This window comes from Leptodactylus fuscus, chromosome 5, assembly GCF_031893055.1.
Source record: "Leptodactylus fuscus isolate aLepFus1 chromosome 5, aLepFus1.hap2, whole genome shotgun sequence".
NCBI classification, from domain to species: Eukaryota; Metazoa; Chordata; class Amphibia; order Anura; family Leptodactylidae; genus Leptodactylus; species Leptodactylus fuscus.
The window spans coordinates 101,910,868-101,926,881 of NC_134269.1; the positions used below are offsets into that span (position 1 = coordinate 101,910,868).

At 41.3% G+C, this 16,014-nt stretch overlaps 1 protein-coding gene across 1 annotated transcript in view; it reads right to left on the minus strand.

Annotated features, from left to right (window-relative positions):
- The window catches only part of LOC142203310 (uncharacterized), a 37,263-nt gene extending 24,598 nt beyond the window's left edge, over nt 1–12,665 (minus strand). The window contains exons 1-7 of the mRNA XM_075273916.1: nt 12,598–12,665; nt 7,305–7,457; nt 6,338–6,465; nt 4,216–4,324; nt 3,858–3,974; nt 2,849–2,910; nt 56–202 (exon numbers count right to left, since the gene is read on the minus strand). Of these exons, the coding sequence (XP_075130017.1) occupies nt 56–202; nt 2,849–2,910; nt 3,858–3,974; nt 4,216–4,324; nt 6,338–6,465; nt 7,305–7,457; nt 12,598–12,652 (771 nt within the window). The 5' untranslated portion in view covers nt 12,653–12,665. The remainder of the gene's footprint in view (nt 1–55; nt 203–2,848; nt 2,911–3,857; nt 3,975–4,215; nt 4,325–6,337; nt 6,466–7,304; nt 7,458–12,597) is intronic.
- Between the last annotated feature and the right edge of the window lie 3,349 nt (nt 12,666–16,014).

The window sequence follows — 16,014 nt, forward strand, 5'->3', positions numbered from 1 at the left end:
GTTTCAACAAGATATCAGTTGTAAACACCGTAGTAATTACAAATGCTAGATTTACCCAGTAGTTGACATTATGGCCTCCGGAATCCATATGTATTCGCTTACATTTTTCTATAAGGAGAGTCTTCTCCAGTTCATCAAGCTCTGGTATAGCCTCACATTTGGAGAATCTCACACAGCATTTTCTATTGTAGGTGAGACTACTCTAGACAAATCGCAAAAAAAGAGAAACAATCAGCAGCACTACTATACTGGGAGCTGTTCTTTCTATCATCCAGTCTTAGTGTACAGCAATGGGCGATATAAACAATGCTCAGTCCATTAACTATGGCATCCAAGTGGTGCTGCTCACTGCATTAATAACGAAATAAATGTCCAAAGCATAGAAAAAAAGCAGGGCACTCACCAGAGCAGTTCATAAAAACAACAATCCTTTAAAATCTTCAATGCATCAGGGGAGAGATGGTAGCAGTTCAAGATTTTAAAGAATATGCAATAAAGGATTGTCGTTTATATGAACTGCTCTGGCGAGTGCCCTGCTTTTTTTCTATGCTTTGGAAATCTACTCTAGACAAACAACAGTACATAAAAATGTCAACATGTGAGGTTCAAGTATGTATATATACATTTTAGTATTTACCATTCACTTGTCTCTGATCACCTGATGTACCAATGATTCCCAACCGGGGTGCCATGCAGACCCTCAAGCCAGTAGCGTAACTAGGAATGGTGGGTCCCCGTGGCGAACTTTTGACACGGGGCACCCCCGACCGACACAGACGGCCTCGACGGATCCCCTCCTATGCATTCCTGCGCGCTTTATTATGCCCCATAGTGGCCCCTCCAAACACTTATGTCCCTCAGTGGCCCCTCCACACACTATTATCCCCCAATAGTGTCCCCTCCACACAGTATTATCCCCCATAGTGTCTCCTCCACACACTATTATCCCCCATAGTGGCCCCTCCACACAGTATTATCCCCCATAGTGGCCCCTCCACACAGTATTATCCCCCATAGTGGCCCCTCCACACAGTATTGTACTCCATAGTGGATAATAATAAATCAGCAGAATTTTTAATTATATATTATTGCGAAAATGTTTACGGTAACTTAATTATCTACAAATATAGATATGATTAATGTTCTTGGGAATACCCCTTTAGCAAGAAAGAGTCAGACAGAAAGGAAAAAATAAATAAGTGAATACTCTGACTTATATGCAGTGACAAAATACAGACCTACTTAAAAAAAAAAAAAAAAAAAACGAATTTGGAGTGTTTTTATAAAACTGTTCGGTAACTACCAACATTTTCTGGCCAGATCATTATCAGAAGACATGGCTGCATTTAATGGTTTACAGCCATATATTATATGCAGGAGTTAAACCTGAGGCTTAAAGGGGTTGTCCCATAACAAGGATCCTATCTATACTGCTTGTTAATGAGGATTTAAGACTTTTCTTAAATACACTGCTTCAGCAAATCTGCTTCGTTTGTCCACTATCTTAATTTATTCACTTCATTGTTGACACTGCGTTTCTATGGCCCTTGGGATTATCTGCTCAAATGTCAAGTGACGTAGCTGCCTGTTCTCAGGGATGAGGGAGGAGGGGCTAAGTGCACGGGAGCAAGCCTGTGTCTGTAGCTGTTCCTGTTTATACACCACACATGTGACCTAGCTTCCTGCTCTCAGAGAAAGGAGGGGAGAAATGAATGCTGCTTTCTTATATAAAACAGTCTAAATCCTAGACCTGGTCCCTCTGCTCACTAGGATTTAGCTTTCTTATATGGAGCAGGATAAAAGCTAGTGGGAAGAAGGACCTGGTCCCTTAGCCCACTAGGATTTAGCCGACTCTATATAGAACAAGCTAAATCCCTTCATCACAGGCCCTTCAGTCGTCCCCTAGTATCACGCTATGTGGTGGGCGGAGCTACACTATTTTTTTTTTTTTTTTGGGGGGGGCGCGGAGCTAAACTGGAGGTAGTCTGATAGTATGGCTTTGCATATGAAACCCCGCCCACCAATTGACATAAAAACCCAGGAAGAAAGAAGTCTTTGCAGCTGCGAGGACTGGTGAGCAAGGAACATGGGAATACCCCTTTAAAGAGACCAGTTCTATTGATGGCATATCCCAGTACAGCCAGGTAACTGGGAGAGACACAGGAAACAGTGAAAAAGGTGCAGCAGTAAACTAACACTACAGTTCCTTTATTCTCAGGATTGGAGAGGGTCCTAAAAGGTGAAAGCCCCAAAGATCAAAAAGAAATGGCATATTTTAGTACTTGCTTTACAATATGGAAAGCTCTTTTAGTATGAAGATATTAGGAATCAAGTGCTTTACCCCCCCCCCCCCACACACACACATATTTCTGTTGTACAGGAACCACACACACTGCTTAACTTTGCACTCACATTTATAAAATCTCTACCTGTGATGTAGCATCTAAAAGTTGCTATACATGCTTCAAATATTGTAAAACTATATGACAGATATAGAACAAATGTCAATAGTCAGCTCAAAGACTTGCAGGCAACAGTTTTAAATACTTAATCACAACTGCAATTCTCTAGTTGAACAGAAATGTTAATTAAAAAAAAAAAAAAAAAATGTAATCACAGCATTTGGGCAGTTATGGTCTGGGAAACCTTGACAATATATTGACCACATTTGCAGGACTGCATGTGGCCTGGAGACCAGAACTTTTTGCTATATAATTAAATATAATGCTAGGAATCCCTGCCTGCCTATGCAGAGATTACATTATTGTTCCGGACAATTGCACAGGTTTATTTATGTATTTATTCATTCAAATCAAACACATACACACCCTACTACATCTGCTCTTACCTTCAAAATAACTTTTCCAAATGGCCAAACAAAGTACCTAGCAAGCCTCCAACACAGTACACCTACAATGGGCATAAATGGAAAAAAAAAAAAAAGTTATACATTACTGATCTACTGAAAAGATTTAGGCTAAAGCACCACGTAGTGTGCTGCAACCATGAAGTGCTGCAGGAAAAATGCATTACACTTTTCCCCACAGCGCTTTTCACAAAGTCTGCTTCCATTATACCTACATGGAAACTGCCAGATTTTCCATAAGTTTAATTGCATTTTTGCAAATCGCAGTAGGTCAAGTGTTTTGGGTTTTTTTTCAGATCGCAAGGTTTCAACTGCGGATTTATTATTTTCTGCGACGTGTGGATGGAATTACCCAGAATCCCATCTACTTTGCAGGTATGCTACTTGGGACACCAGTCTCAGGGTGTATTCACAAGGAGGGATTTGGAGTGGATTCTGTATCAACATCAGCTATAAATTCCATCTAAAAATCAACCTCCATTCATTTCAATGGGGGCGCAAACACAGTTTTTCTCCTCTAGCGGATTTTGATTGAGTACCCCAGTTAAAATTAATACCACCTAGCTAGGACAGAATTATGTGGACATTACTTGTGGTGGATGGCACTTTGCGGCATCTCCATTACTCCCATTGAAGTAATGCTGTGCTTCAGCTGTATCTGGCTTTCTCATTAAAGTGAGTGGGACTGCCGTACACCACCAGTCATACCAACATTCATCCTGTGGTCAGGCTGAATGTGCAGCTGTGGAAAAGGACCCCTTGTTCTGAGAAACCCATGGGTAAGACCACCCAATGATCAAATATTTATCCTCTATACAGAGAAATACTTTGTGGCATAACCCCTTTAACCAAGTTAATACTGTCAAAAATGGTCAATTCTTTAGTCATAACAAAGGTAGCCAATGAGTGTTACATTCCTGAATAACCAACAATAGTCAGTTTTTGTCTGTGGTCATTCTCATACACATCAAATTCTGATTAAACAACATACCATATGGATATCCCAGAATGGAGATGAACATCACAATTGAAATCAGGAGATAAAACAGGCTTATCCACCATCCAAACAGGAGAAGATAGAGAATATTCCCAAAGGTAATAGTCGAATCTGAAATAACAGAGCGATACATTAAATCCAGACATTTATGATGTAAAATCTACATCTAGGGGATTTCCACAGTCTAGGGATAACGGATCTTGCCACTACCAACAGAAAACCTAATAATTGGTTCCTCTTTTTAAAGTATCAAATCTGGCATCTCGGGGAACGCAAATGGAAAGAGAAACAAATATTTGTACACATTACATAAATTACGGTACTTAGATTTTGTATGTAAAGTTTATCATACCTATTGATGGTTTCACTACATTCAGCTCAGAATAGAGTTCCTTTACTATCTCAGACCGATCCTCCCATGGTCTCTCTGTTACATGACCTTTCCATTTTTTGAAACCAAACTATTAATAAAAATAAATAAATTGTATTATATATAAGATTGATGGAAGACAGTCTATTATAGTAACAACAAAACACAGGAGACAAATCATAGCAGGTAACTAATTTATGGCACATATACAATACCGTTCAGAAGAATAGCCACAATTTTTTTAAAAAATTATTTTTATACTTCTGTAGATTAATATTGAAGACATGAAAACTAGCATGGAGTTAAGTAATTAAAAAAATAAATTATAATCAGAAAAAGCTTGTGATCCTGCAGCTAAAATGAACATTCTGCATATTTTGTTTTTAAATGCAGCTCTTCTGCAACGTGTGGATGACATTAAACCAAATCTTATGTTGCTATATTAGTACTGTAAAATGCAGCTTTTTTCAGCACTTTAGATCACAGTCCACATGAATACTTTACTGAGATCAAGTACCAGATGCATCTGAAGATTAAATGTTCAGAGGGGCCTACGAGAATCAGACTTTTATATTGAAACTGCTGTAGAGAAAACTCTGTATAGAAACAAGAAGAGAATTGCTTGTGCCAAGAAACACAAGGAATGGACATTGGTCAAATAGCCTTCATCCAAAGAGTGTGATGGAGTACTGAATCAGTTAAAGAGGACCTTTCACCGATTTGGGAACAGGCATTTTTATAAACTGCTGGAAAGCTGACAGTGCGCTGAATTCAGTGCACTGTCGGCTGTCCTGATCTGTACCCTGTGTAAAGAGCTATCAGTCCCGGCACTGTAGCTGTTTGTCAGGAAAACCCTTCTGACTGTAGTCAGTCAGGAACGTCCTTCTTCAAAGCAGCACCTATCGCGCTGTACTGTGTGAGCAGGTAGGAACTCCCCCTCCCTCTGCTCACAGTACTCGTCCACACAGATGAGTATTATCAGGAGGGGAGGGGGCGTTGCTCCCCGCTCACACTGTACAGCTCGATAGGCGCTGCTGTGGAGAAGGACATACCTGACTGACTGTCAGGAACGCACTTCCGACTGTAAAGAGCTATAGTACCTCTTTACCCGGGGCACAGATCGGGAAAGCCGATATATATAGAACTACCTGTGCCCAGATGGGTGAAAGGTCCTCTTTAACTTTGCCTCCAAAAAAAAAAAAAAAAAAAAAAAAAAAAAAAAAATCACCCGACTTAAACCCAATTAAAGCTTGAGTTGCGTTGGACGCAAACTGAAGGAACTCCTTCAAGGCTGCTGGAAAAATGAAGCTAAATGGCTACATCAAGAAGTTGATATGACAAGGTTGTGTAAATCTGTAAAAAAATAAAAGTGGGAAACTAAGAAGAGTATAAAGTATGTCTTGGTTTCAAACTATTTGTTAACAGTTTTCAAATAGAGCAATTCCTTCATAGTTTTAAGGTCTTCAATATGTGTAAGGGAACAAAAACCTAAAACATGGAATTTGGGTATCTGTCATAATGCCCACTCTTTTGCTGGAAGAAAAAGTTCTCTACTTAGGTTTCTCACATGATTAAGATTAATTTGCCATAATATAAGTGCAGTAGTAACTTAGTCAGCTATGTGTAGAATGGTTTCTATTTTATAATCATTCTAACACTGCTGTAAGATAATTCATCTCCACATTCAGATTTCCTATCAAACTTGATATTTATAGTAGTTTTTCTGAGCATATAGATGCAGTGTCAAGGATGAAGGAGTACAGCAATGGCCTAAAGCTGTGATGATACAGAATATAGGTTTCTGAGAACCTCAGACTTTTGATTTTAGAGTACCATGCAGCCTCATAATGGTGCCCTAAATGAAGACAGAAGAAATATTCTGCAATCGCCGACCATAAGGTCACAGTGTTTGGATAGTTTTTTTTTCTACCCAGAGGCAAATCTTATAGAGGTTATTCAGCATTAGAAAACATGGCTGCTTTGGCCAAGTCACCAATGGATATGACGTAACAGTCTGGAATAAAGCGGCTAGGCGCTCTAATCCTGGATAACCCATTTGGCCAAGCAAAATAGACAAATATCCACCCCACTCCCTCAAACTTACCTTGTAATTGTTAGACAGTTTAAGTGCTTCCACCTCATTCTCCGCAGTTATTGTGGTTTTAATATGACAAATGTCGCAAGATTGAATCTCTCCTGAGTGATGTGGACAACAGGGTGGAGTTGAGGGTCCTATAAGTTATCAACAAGTCAATGATAGTTATGACAATTAACCATATTTTGAAATATTTTAATAACACTCTGTACAAGCAAATACACACAAGGAAAAAACAAAACAAAAACTTTTTAATGTCAGAAAACTGGTGCATGATGAATTTATGTATTTTTAAGTAACAAAATGTCAGAATCTTTCAGTCAAATCCTAGTTTTCTAACTGGCTAACATGACTATTTATCAAGAACTTCAGACTGTAGTGTCAGAATTAGGCCAGTTTTGGGTGGAGTCGGGGGGGGGGGGAGGGAGGGAAGAGTCTGTTCTAATGCTGTATACAGGGGCAAGGTGATGAGAGGCAGTTACAAGCTAAGGTAGGATGCTGTTACTGTAGCCGCATTCAGCATGTATAGCACACCCTAAATACAGATTTACTTTAAAACAATGCTCAGAGGTATGCCAAGAACTGATTTCTAAGCCAGTGCTATTTAACGTTGAGGGGGAGGGACTTCAGCAAAATCTCTAACAAAAGGCCCCACATTGCGATTCCACGATGTGGGGCCTTAACCCATATTCACTTGACAGAGTGCCATCAAAGTCCATGTGTTGGTCGGATTTATCGGCCTGAACATTATGCTGTGAGAGGGACTCCTAGCAGTATAGGTAACTACACTACTAGGAGTCCCCGCCTCCCAGTAATACATTGTCCTGTACTATAAGTCAGTTCTGGATGTCGCTGGGGAACAGGGAATCCTAGCAGTATAGTTATCTCTCATTTATGCTGAGAGCTTTATTCACACAAACACTAATTTTAATTTTTTTTTTTTTTTTTTTTTTTTTAATATGTTTATCATACACACCTGTTAACAGTCTTGGAGTAAGAAGACTATGTTGATGAGATCCAGAATGTGTTTCTACCAACTCAGCATGAATATTTATGGAACAATGTCTGTCACAGAGAGATCCTCTTCGATGATGTGGATCAGAGCGGTGTTCAAATTCACGTGGAAAATCTGGAACAAAGAAAGCCACAGACTAGGTCAATGATTCTAATTCACTCAAACAGTACACAAATAAATCACAGGCCATCTATATTTTGGCTCTGCTTAAAAGGAAATAAGAGTAAACATCATGTGTTCTTGCCACAGACAAAGAACAGACACTGTAGGGGTTTACTAGCCCATCTATGCCAGATGACTGTGAAAGTGGCACATGTTTGATTCATGGCCCTCTCTTGCACCACATCATTGTGTGTGTCTGCACCCCAATTACCAGTCTCGACAAAAGTGGGCAGAATCAGGCAGTGACGCTGATCTGACAAATTTAGAAAAGCCGTCATGAGCTATACCAGAAATCTATGACAGTTCTTTACTGGTGCAGATTTCAAATTCTGGATTACAGTTTATTCACTTGAATTATTGTACTAATTGGTGGGGTGTTGAACCCCACACAGGAGAGAAGTTGACCTATCCCAAGAATCAATCATGGGGAGCGTGTCCTAGCAGCTGAGGTATGCGGGTACAAGGTGCATGAACAAATATCCTGATCCTGCTGGCTGGATAAGTCCAAGCCAGGGTACAAAGCAGGACAGGAAGGAGCAGGAGTAAAATACTTGTATCTGTTGTATGAGAAAAGGACATTAAAGGGGCAGCACAGTGGCTCAGTGGTTAGCATTGCTGCCTTGCAGTGCTATAGTCCCAGATCCGAATCTGTAAGAAGTTTGTATGTTCTCGCCGTTTTCATGTGGATTTCCTCCCACACTCCAAACACATACTGATAGGGAATATAGATTGTGAGCCCTATATGGGAAAGTGATTAACAATGTCTGCAAAACGCTGTGGAATATGATAGCGCTCTAAAAGTAAGCAAAATAAAGAAAAAAAAAAAAAAAAAAGTTTCAAATCGGAAACACTATGTTATACCAGAAGAAACATCTGAAATACACATAACATGCTAAAGCAGAGGCGGTGAATTTGAATATAGGTGGTATTCTGTTGTTAGGATGGAAAGTTCCAGTGATTCATCTAAATGTTGGGAAAATCTTGTTGCTTAAATATTTAAAAGATCTTGTGAAGGAGAAATGGGAGAGTGTGGTGGGACCTCTGTTGCCAGAGAAGTTTGAGGAAATAGTGGCTTCACCAAGCAAGTTGGTCATCAGTTTTTCTGCTGCTAATAATCATATGGCCGAAACACATTTTATATTTCCCACTCAGGCTGTGGGCATGGATCAGTCTGCCCCCTGGAATTCCCGGGTGAACCATCAAGAGTCTGCCGAACAGGTAAGAGATTCTAAAAATCACTAGATCACTTCTTTATATAGTTCGATAAATGCACATAGTCCAGATATGCAAATGAGTCTGACGGCCAATTGGTATACCAGAGGCATCAAAGGCTCTGTAAATAGGTTTGAAAACATAACCTTTAATAAATTGAAAAAAAATTCTGGGAGACCTCCAGGACATATCTACCGTATTTTCCGGACTATAAGCCGCACATAAAAACCTACGATTTCCTCAGAAATCGTAAGTGCGGCTTATAGTCCGGTGCGGCTTATATATGGATGGAAGCGGCGGCAAAGACTGCGTGCCGCTTCCATACATACATAAAAGGCACCGTAAGGGTGCATTCACACTACCGAACGCCGGCATGTATCACAGCCGTACACGCCGGCGTTACAGCAGGGCTGCCGGACACTTCCTATTAATTTCTATGGGAGCAGGCATGCGAGCGCTCCCCATAGAAATGAATGGACAGACACTTCCCATTCATTTCTATGGGAGCCGGCATGCGAGCGCTCCCTATAGAAATGAATGGAAAAAAGCAGTCCATTCATTTCTATGGGGAGCGCTCGCATGTCGGCTCCCATAGAAATGAATAGGAAGTGTCCGGCAGCCCTGCTGTCACGCCGGCCTGAAACAGAACGTGAAACTTACCCAGCGGTGCAGGGCGGGCGGGCGGGCATTCAGGCCTCCTCTGCCTCCGATGTTCCGTCCTTCTCCTCCGGCGCTCGCTGATAATGGCCGGGGCGCATGCGCAATATCATAATGCTTCTACTGCGCATGTGCCCTGGCCATTATCAGCTTGCGAGCGCCGGAGGAGGACGGAACATCGGAGGAAGAGGAGGCCTGAATGCCCGCCCACCCTACACCACTCGGTAAGTTTGACATTCTGTTTCAGGCTTTTATTTAAAAACGGGGGGGGGGGGGGGGTTGGTAGTTTAACCTAACATTTACGGTTGGGCTCTATCAGCATGATTTTGCTGATAGAGCCCCTCCTCGCCTGCCGAGCGCTTCCAATAGAAGCGGCTGGCACGCGGGGGGTTAAGCGGCCGCTGGCAAAGTCTGCCTGCCGCCGCTTTCAATAAGATATAATGCGCACCGGACTGCGGCTTATAGTGCGCCTTATATATGAACCGAGACGGACTATAAGGCGCTCATGGGCAATGCGGCTTATAGTCCAGTGCGCCTTATAGTCCGTAAAATACGGTATATAGAAATATAATTTATAATTACATAATATAATTTACCCTGGACAACCCCTTTAATGCTAGGGGCCTCAATATTGCTCAGAAGAAACCAAATTCTGTATCAGATGCCTAAGAATTGCTTACACGTCCTTATTTAACAGGACACCCACTTCAAGGAACACCATGTCCTGGATATTCGTAGTAGGCACTGCTCTTTATGGTTCCACAACATCAACCCAACTGCAGTCTAAGGGTATGTTCACACGGAGTTTTTTGGAACAGATCCACCTCAAAATCCACTTCCAAAAATGGCTCCCATTGAAGTCAGAAAAAAAGAAGCGAGCCACCCTATCTTGCCACGGACTCTGCGGCTGACTCAGCTGCAGGGTCCGCAGCGTGAGGATCCCTCCTGAGTAGGCCTATTATTCGGGCCAAATCTGGAGTGGAATGCCGCGACTGGATGCCGATGCAGAAGTGTTCACATGGAGAATGCAAATTCCGCTGTGTGAACATACCCTAAGAGAATATCCATTGCCCTGCACAGACTTCAACACAAAGTACTGGACACAATGCTTGACACTGACCGTAGGTTTGACTTTCTGAAACTGCGCATTAGTACAGTAGTCACAGTTGCAGGGCACTACCTGCCTAATCAGCAGCATATAGCCCATTTTAAGATCCTACTTGGTAAACTCGCAGCGTTTGGGGGGTGACTAACTTTGTGTTAGATGAGTCTGTTGATTCTGGGTACTCCTCCATCTTAATTGCATAAACTGAAAAATATGCTGCATCGTCATTACCTTGTGGATGTTTGGGGGGGTCCTGCATTTGAAAGACTGCATTTTTCGCCCTTTTTAGACGAAAACCCGGCAGATGGCGTTATAGTCTATGGGGGCTGCAGGTAATTGCTTTTTTTAAGTGGAAATCCATACGTAATTCACAAATAAAAATTCCATATTTAAACAATTTCTGTTGAAACTTGCCAAGAGCCTGGTTTGTAAAGGGGTTTCTTGTAATCCAAACTTATTCTGTGGATAGGTGACCAAGTGTAAACGGTTGAACACTGATCCTCAAACAGATCAGACCACACAGTTAAAAAAACAAAACAAAATGGACACATTAGCAGCACGTCGTGTTTGTTTTTATACTCGGTTTGTTTTTTTGGTTGTTGTTTCTGGCTTCTGAGCATGAGCAAGAAAAAAAACAAAAACAAAAAAACAAAACACAATAACGGATGCCTGTGAGTTACCCATAGACTTTAATGTTAAAAAATATCCGGCACATGTCGTTAAGTTATTTTTTCACGAAAACAAAAGTCCTGCAAGCAGTATTATTTGTCCGTGAAATACAGGACATACCACATATTTGGGGTAAACAGACACCAAATAAAAATTCCATTGATTTCAATGGGATTTTAACAGTTCTGCTGTGGCCTGTTGCTAAAATCTCGTAACAGATACTACTGACGGTCACCAGCAGTAGTGTGAACGACAACTGGAAAGTTTGTAACCCATCCAGTAATATTTTTGTATCAATACCTAAGAGAGTCCATTGTATAGTAAACAGAACAAGTCAGTAGTCTGCAGACACATGAAGATCAGACCAGTTCCAGCTGTCACGTCAGTGAACAAGTCTGCAAAACCAAGTTGTTGGCTGTGGAAAATAGATTTACATTGCATTTAGCAACAATGTACATGTTCTGCACGGTTTATGTGCTCTTATTAGTGAATTTCACATAAAAGTAGGCTATATACATTCGATAGTTATGGAAAGAACGCTCATTCAGAAGACAAATGGCTTTACTTTAAACACATATGGACACCTTTATTAGGATAAGGCTTCACATTGTGAATAACAGCTGTGTATGTTGTAGATTTTGTTGCGGTTTTTGAGCCAAAACAGGAATGGATTAAGCAGAAGATAGAAGTATCCTATATAGTTCCCATTCCTTTTGTAGCCATTCTGTGACTTTGGCTCAAAAACCCACAGTAAAAGCTGCAACAAAAAGCCTGCTATACGGTAATGTGTGGCCTTAATTACAGGTAAATATCAAAGCCAGGTTCCTAATAAAATAAAGAAGGTGTCCTGGAAAATCACTCAGCACTTTTAGGGAGCCTTCACACGGAGTGAACGCACGTGTATTTTTGCAAAAAATAAGACTCCCATTGACTTCAATGATATTTTACAGGCGTATTTTTACATGTGTAAAAAATATAATTGAAGTCAATGGGAGTCTTATTTTTACACGTGCATTTTGCAAAAATACACGCACGTTTACTCCGTGTGAAGGCTCCCTTAGGTTTTATTAAACAAAGTTAGAGGATATTCGCTGCCATAAATAAATGTGAGGTGTTTATTAGGTGGTAAATGACACCATTATTATGCCTCTGTACACACGTTGCAGTCATTTATTGCATTTTTATCTTAACAGTCCCATTATACATATATATATGGATATATAGACACACAGCATTTACTCAGAAGCTTCCACAGAGATCCTCACTCCCTATAATGCAGGCTCAGCTTTGGGTGTCACTTGTAGCTCCTCACAAGACAGCAAAGCTAAAGCAACTTCAGCTGTAAGGAATGAGCCCGGGATGGAAAGACAAGGCACAGGTAGGAGCCCTCCGTAGTCACACCGACTGACTGACTGACTGAAGCCATGACATAGACAATTGTTCTCTTACCAAAGGTGTCATGTGTGAACCTCCTGCGCCGCGCGTAATCCACTTCCAAAGACATGACTGCGCCAGCCGGGCTCCCGCCGCTACACACAAGCCATAGCACACACCAGCGCTGTTTTAAAAGAATCGGGACCACTGATGTGCGCATGCGCCCTGTATTACTCTGAAGCACGCCGGGCTGTGCCCCTAGGAGGCGCACTTGTGGAATGGCTAGTGTATTCTCGTGTATATATTGGAGACTTGTCTGTAGAGAAGTTACTTAATTATCTATAGATACTAATTATATATACACTGATTGACCAAAAAATATGTCCCTATATAGAAATGTGGGATTTCTGCATCACACTGCTGCAGTTATGTCTCAGGCAGATATGTATATGCTCACAGGCGGGGCAGGATATTTATCACTCCATTTTTTAAGAGGCAGGCATGCTTATAGTTCGCCATAACATTTTCTTCACATTTTATAGTTGGTTTTAAAGTATAAAATGCATAAAAGAGAGTGGCTGTGCAGTGTAGTGTATGGTTAAATTTGGAGTTTGTAGCCACTGCTTACCATCCATTTTTCCATAGACATACATGTCACTTCTACTTTGACATAACTTCTGCCCAGTTTGCCTGAGGCTGCGTTCCAACGGAGTAACGCGCCGCTCATTCTGACATGTAAATACGTGTCAGAATGAGCTCTGTAAAACAGAATCCCATTGACTTCAATGGGTGCCGTCTTATGCATGCTATACATTGAAATCAATGGGTTAAAAAGCCTCCCATTGATTTCAATGTGTAGCGCGCGTAAGACGCCACCCATTGAAGTCAATGGGATTCTGTTTTACAGCGCTCATTCTGACATGTATTTACGTGTCAGAATGAGCGGCGTGTTACTTCATGGGAACGGAGCCTTAGGGTGCATTCACATGAAGTAAAGTGGCGCTGGTTCTGCCACGATAACTCGCGGCAGAATCAGCGCCAATAAAAAAGACTCCCATTGATTTCAATGTGTTCCGCGCGTTAGATGGAACTCATTAAACTTAAAGAGGACCTTTCATCAGATTGGGCACAGGCAGTTCTATATACTGCTGGAAAGCTGACAGTGCGCTGAATTCAGTCCCGCTTTATAGTCAGAAGAGCGTTTCTGACAGTTAGCCAGGGATGCCCTTCTGCCCAGCAGCGCCTATCGCGCTGTAGCGTGTGAGCGGGGAGGAACGTCCCCTCCCTCTGCTCACACTGCTCGTCCATAGACGAGTATTATCTGGAGAGGGTGGGGGGCGTTCCTCCCCGCTCCACTGTACAGCGCGATAGGTGCTGCTAGGCAGAAGGGCGTTCCTGGCTGTCAGAAACGCCCTTTTGACTGTAAAGCACTACGGTACTGGGACCAATAGCGGTTTACCCGGGGCACAGATCGGGAAAGCCGACAGTACGCTGAATTCAGTGCACTGTCGGCTTTCCAGCAGTATATAGGACTGCCTGTGCCCAATCTGATGAAAGGTCCTCTTTAATGGAAGTCTTTTTATCAGCGTCGATTCTGGCGCGAGTTATCGTGGCAGAATCAACACCACTTTACTCTGTGTGAATGCACCCTTAGGCTATGGCTCCACGAGCCATAAATGCAGCGCTAAAACACTGCGGAAAGAACCGCAATGCGTTCACACAGCGGTTCTTTCTGCAGCGCTTTAGCGCTGCGACTACGGCCCGTGGGGCCTTAGCCTTATACATTATGTTTTAAGCCAATTTAAGGTGTGGTTCATAATGATAATGTTCAATCTGAAACTAATCTTAGGCCCGAGCCACCCGAACTGAAACAAAACAATTCTTGAGTTTTGCCCATTTTTACACACATCATGTTTACCAGTCTATTGTTTGTGAAAAATTAATATGTTGGTCTGTTTTAAGGACTTATTCACACAATAGTGAATAATGACCTCATGACAGACATTTTCTGAAAGGCAGTCATGCTGATTTTAACTTCCAAGAATGTCTATGGGTTTATTCACATGCCTATTTTTTATGTTTGTCAAAATAGACAAAAGTAGAGTATGTCCAATTTTTTTAGCAGACATGTAAAACAGTATTTCAAATCAGAGATCTGTGATATCAAAGGTAGTGACATTGCATGCCCTTCACTGATTGGCCTCAGCGGAACTCCGGAAGAGACCCGTTCATCAGAAGGACTGGAATGCACTGGAAGTACACCGGAGCATCGGGGACAGGGGAGTATGATTTTTTTTTTTTTTTCACTGGCCACGGCTGATTTAAAAGTTAAAGAGGTTATTTATTTTGCCTGGACAACCCATTTAAGTTTTGGCTAACACAGAACTGCTAATTTGATACACAGAGTATCATATTTTCCCCAAGTACATTGTTTTCCTGGCTGTTTTCATGGGACTGAAGAAAAAAAAAAAAGAAAAAAAAAAAGCCTCCTTTGCTCAATGTGTGTTTAGAGAAAAAATATACAATTTACAACTGTGTTGGGTCAGTTTTCCTTCAGAATTTGTTCCATTTGTCAGTTTTTTCCTCATCGAGTGGCATCAGTTTTCATCGGTTTTTCCCATCAGTCGAAAAAAAAAAAAACTTCTTTCCTCATGGTTTCTTAGCAACCATCATTGAAAATTTATCCTTAAAGGGTTAAGATTGTGGTGGCACCAGAGAGACATTACTTATGGCAAACATATACAATTATTTGGTTTTTAAGTTTGCAGACATCTGGTCACTTATATAACACCTTAGGGCTAGGGCTACACAACAATTTAGACACCGACTCTCATTGCGTGAACAAAGATTACCGGGTCACTCTGCATTTCCTTCATTCATGTTATTGGATAGAATTGCATTGTGACCCAGTGAGCTCTGGACTTTTTTTTTTTGCAACTTGAAGTTGCAGTCACAGTAACCTGGCAATTTTTGGTCAAAATTGCCCTGTTGCCCTAACCTAAGGAGCTTTTATAAAGGGCAATAATCACCAAAACGATCAAGAGTCTATGTATAATGTAGTCTATGTATTGTTTCTAAGGAAGTTTCTAATATTGCAGATAATGCAAGATAACAAAGAGCAGTAGAATAAGCTACCTAAAGTCTAAAGCTACTCAGATGTCCATTGCAAGGTTGGATGGTCTTGGCTGGATCTAGACCCAGTGTAGATGCACTAAAATGGATGCACTACATACTGAAATCAAACCAGGAACCACAGAAAAAACAAGCACAAAGTTTTCAAATCATCTACAAAACAGAGGTCAATGCAAGAGTTCAGAGTCAAAGCCAAATCAGTGAGCAAGTAAATATGCAGAAAATGAGACAAAGTCAATCACCAAAAAAAAACAGCAAACATACAGATGTGTACAGAGAAAAGGAACCTAGCTAATAACAATTAATTAATAGCTAGCATAAGGGGAGTTCTGAACAGACCCTAAATATCCCTCCAAAGCT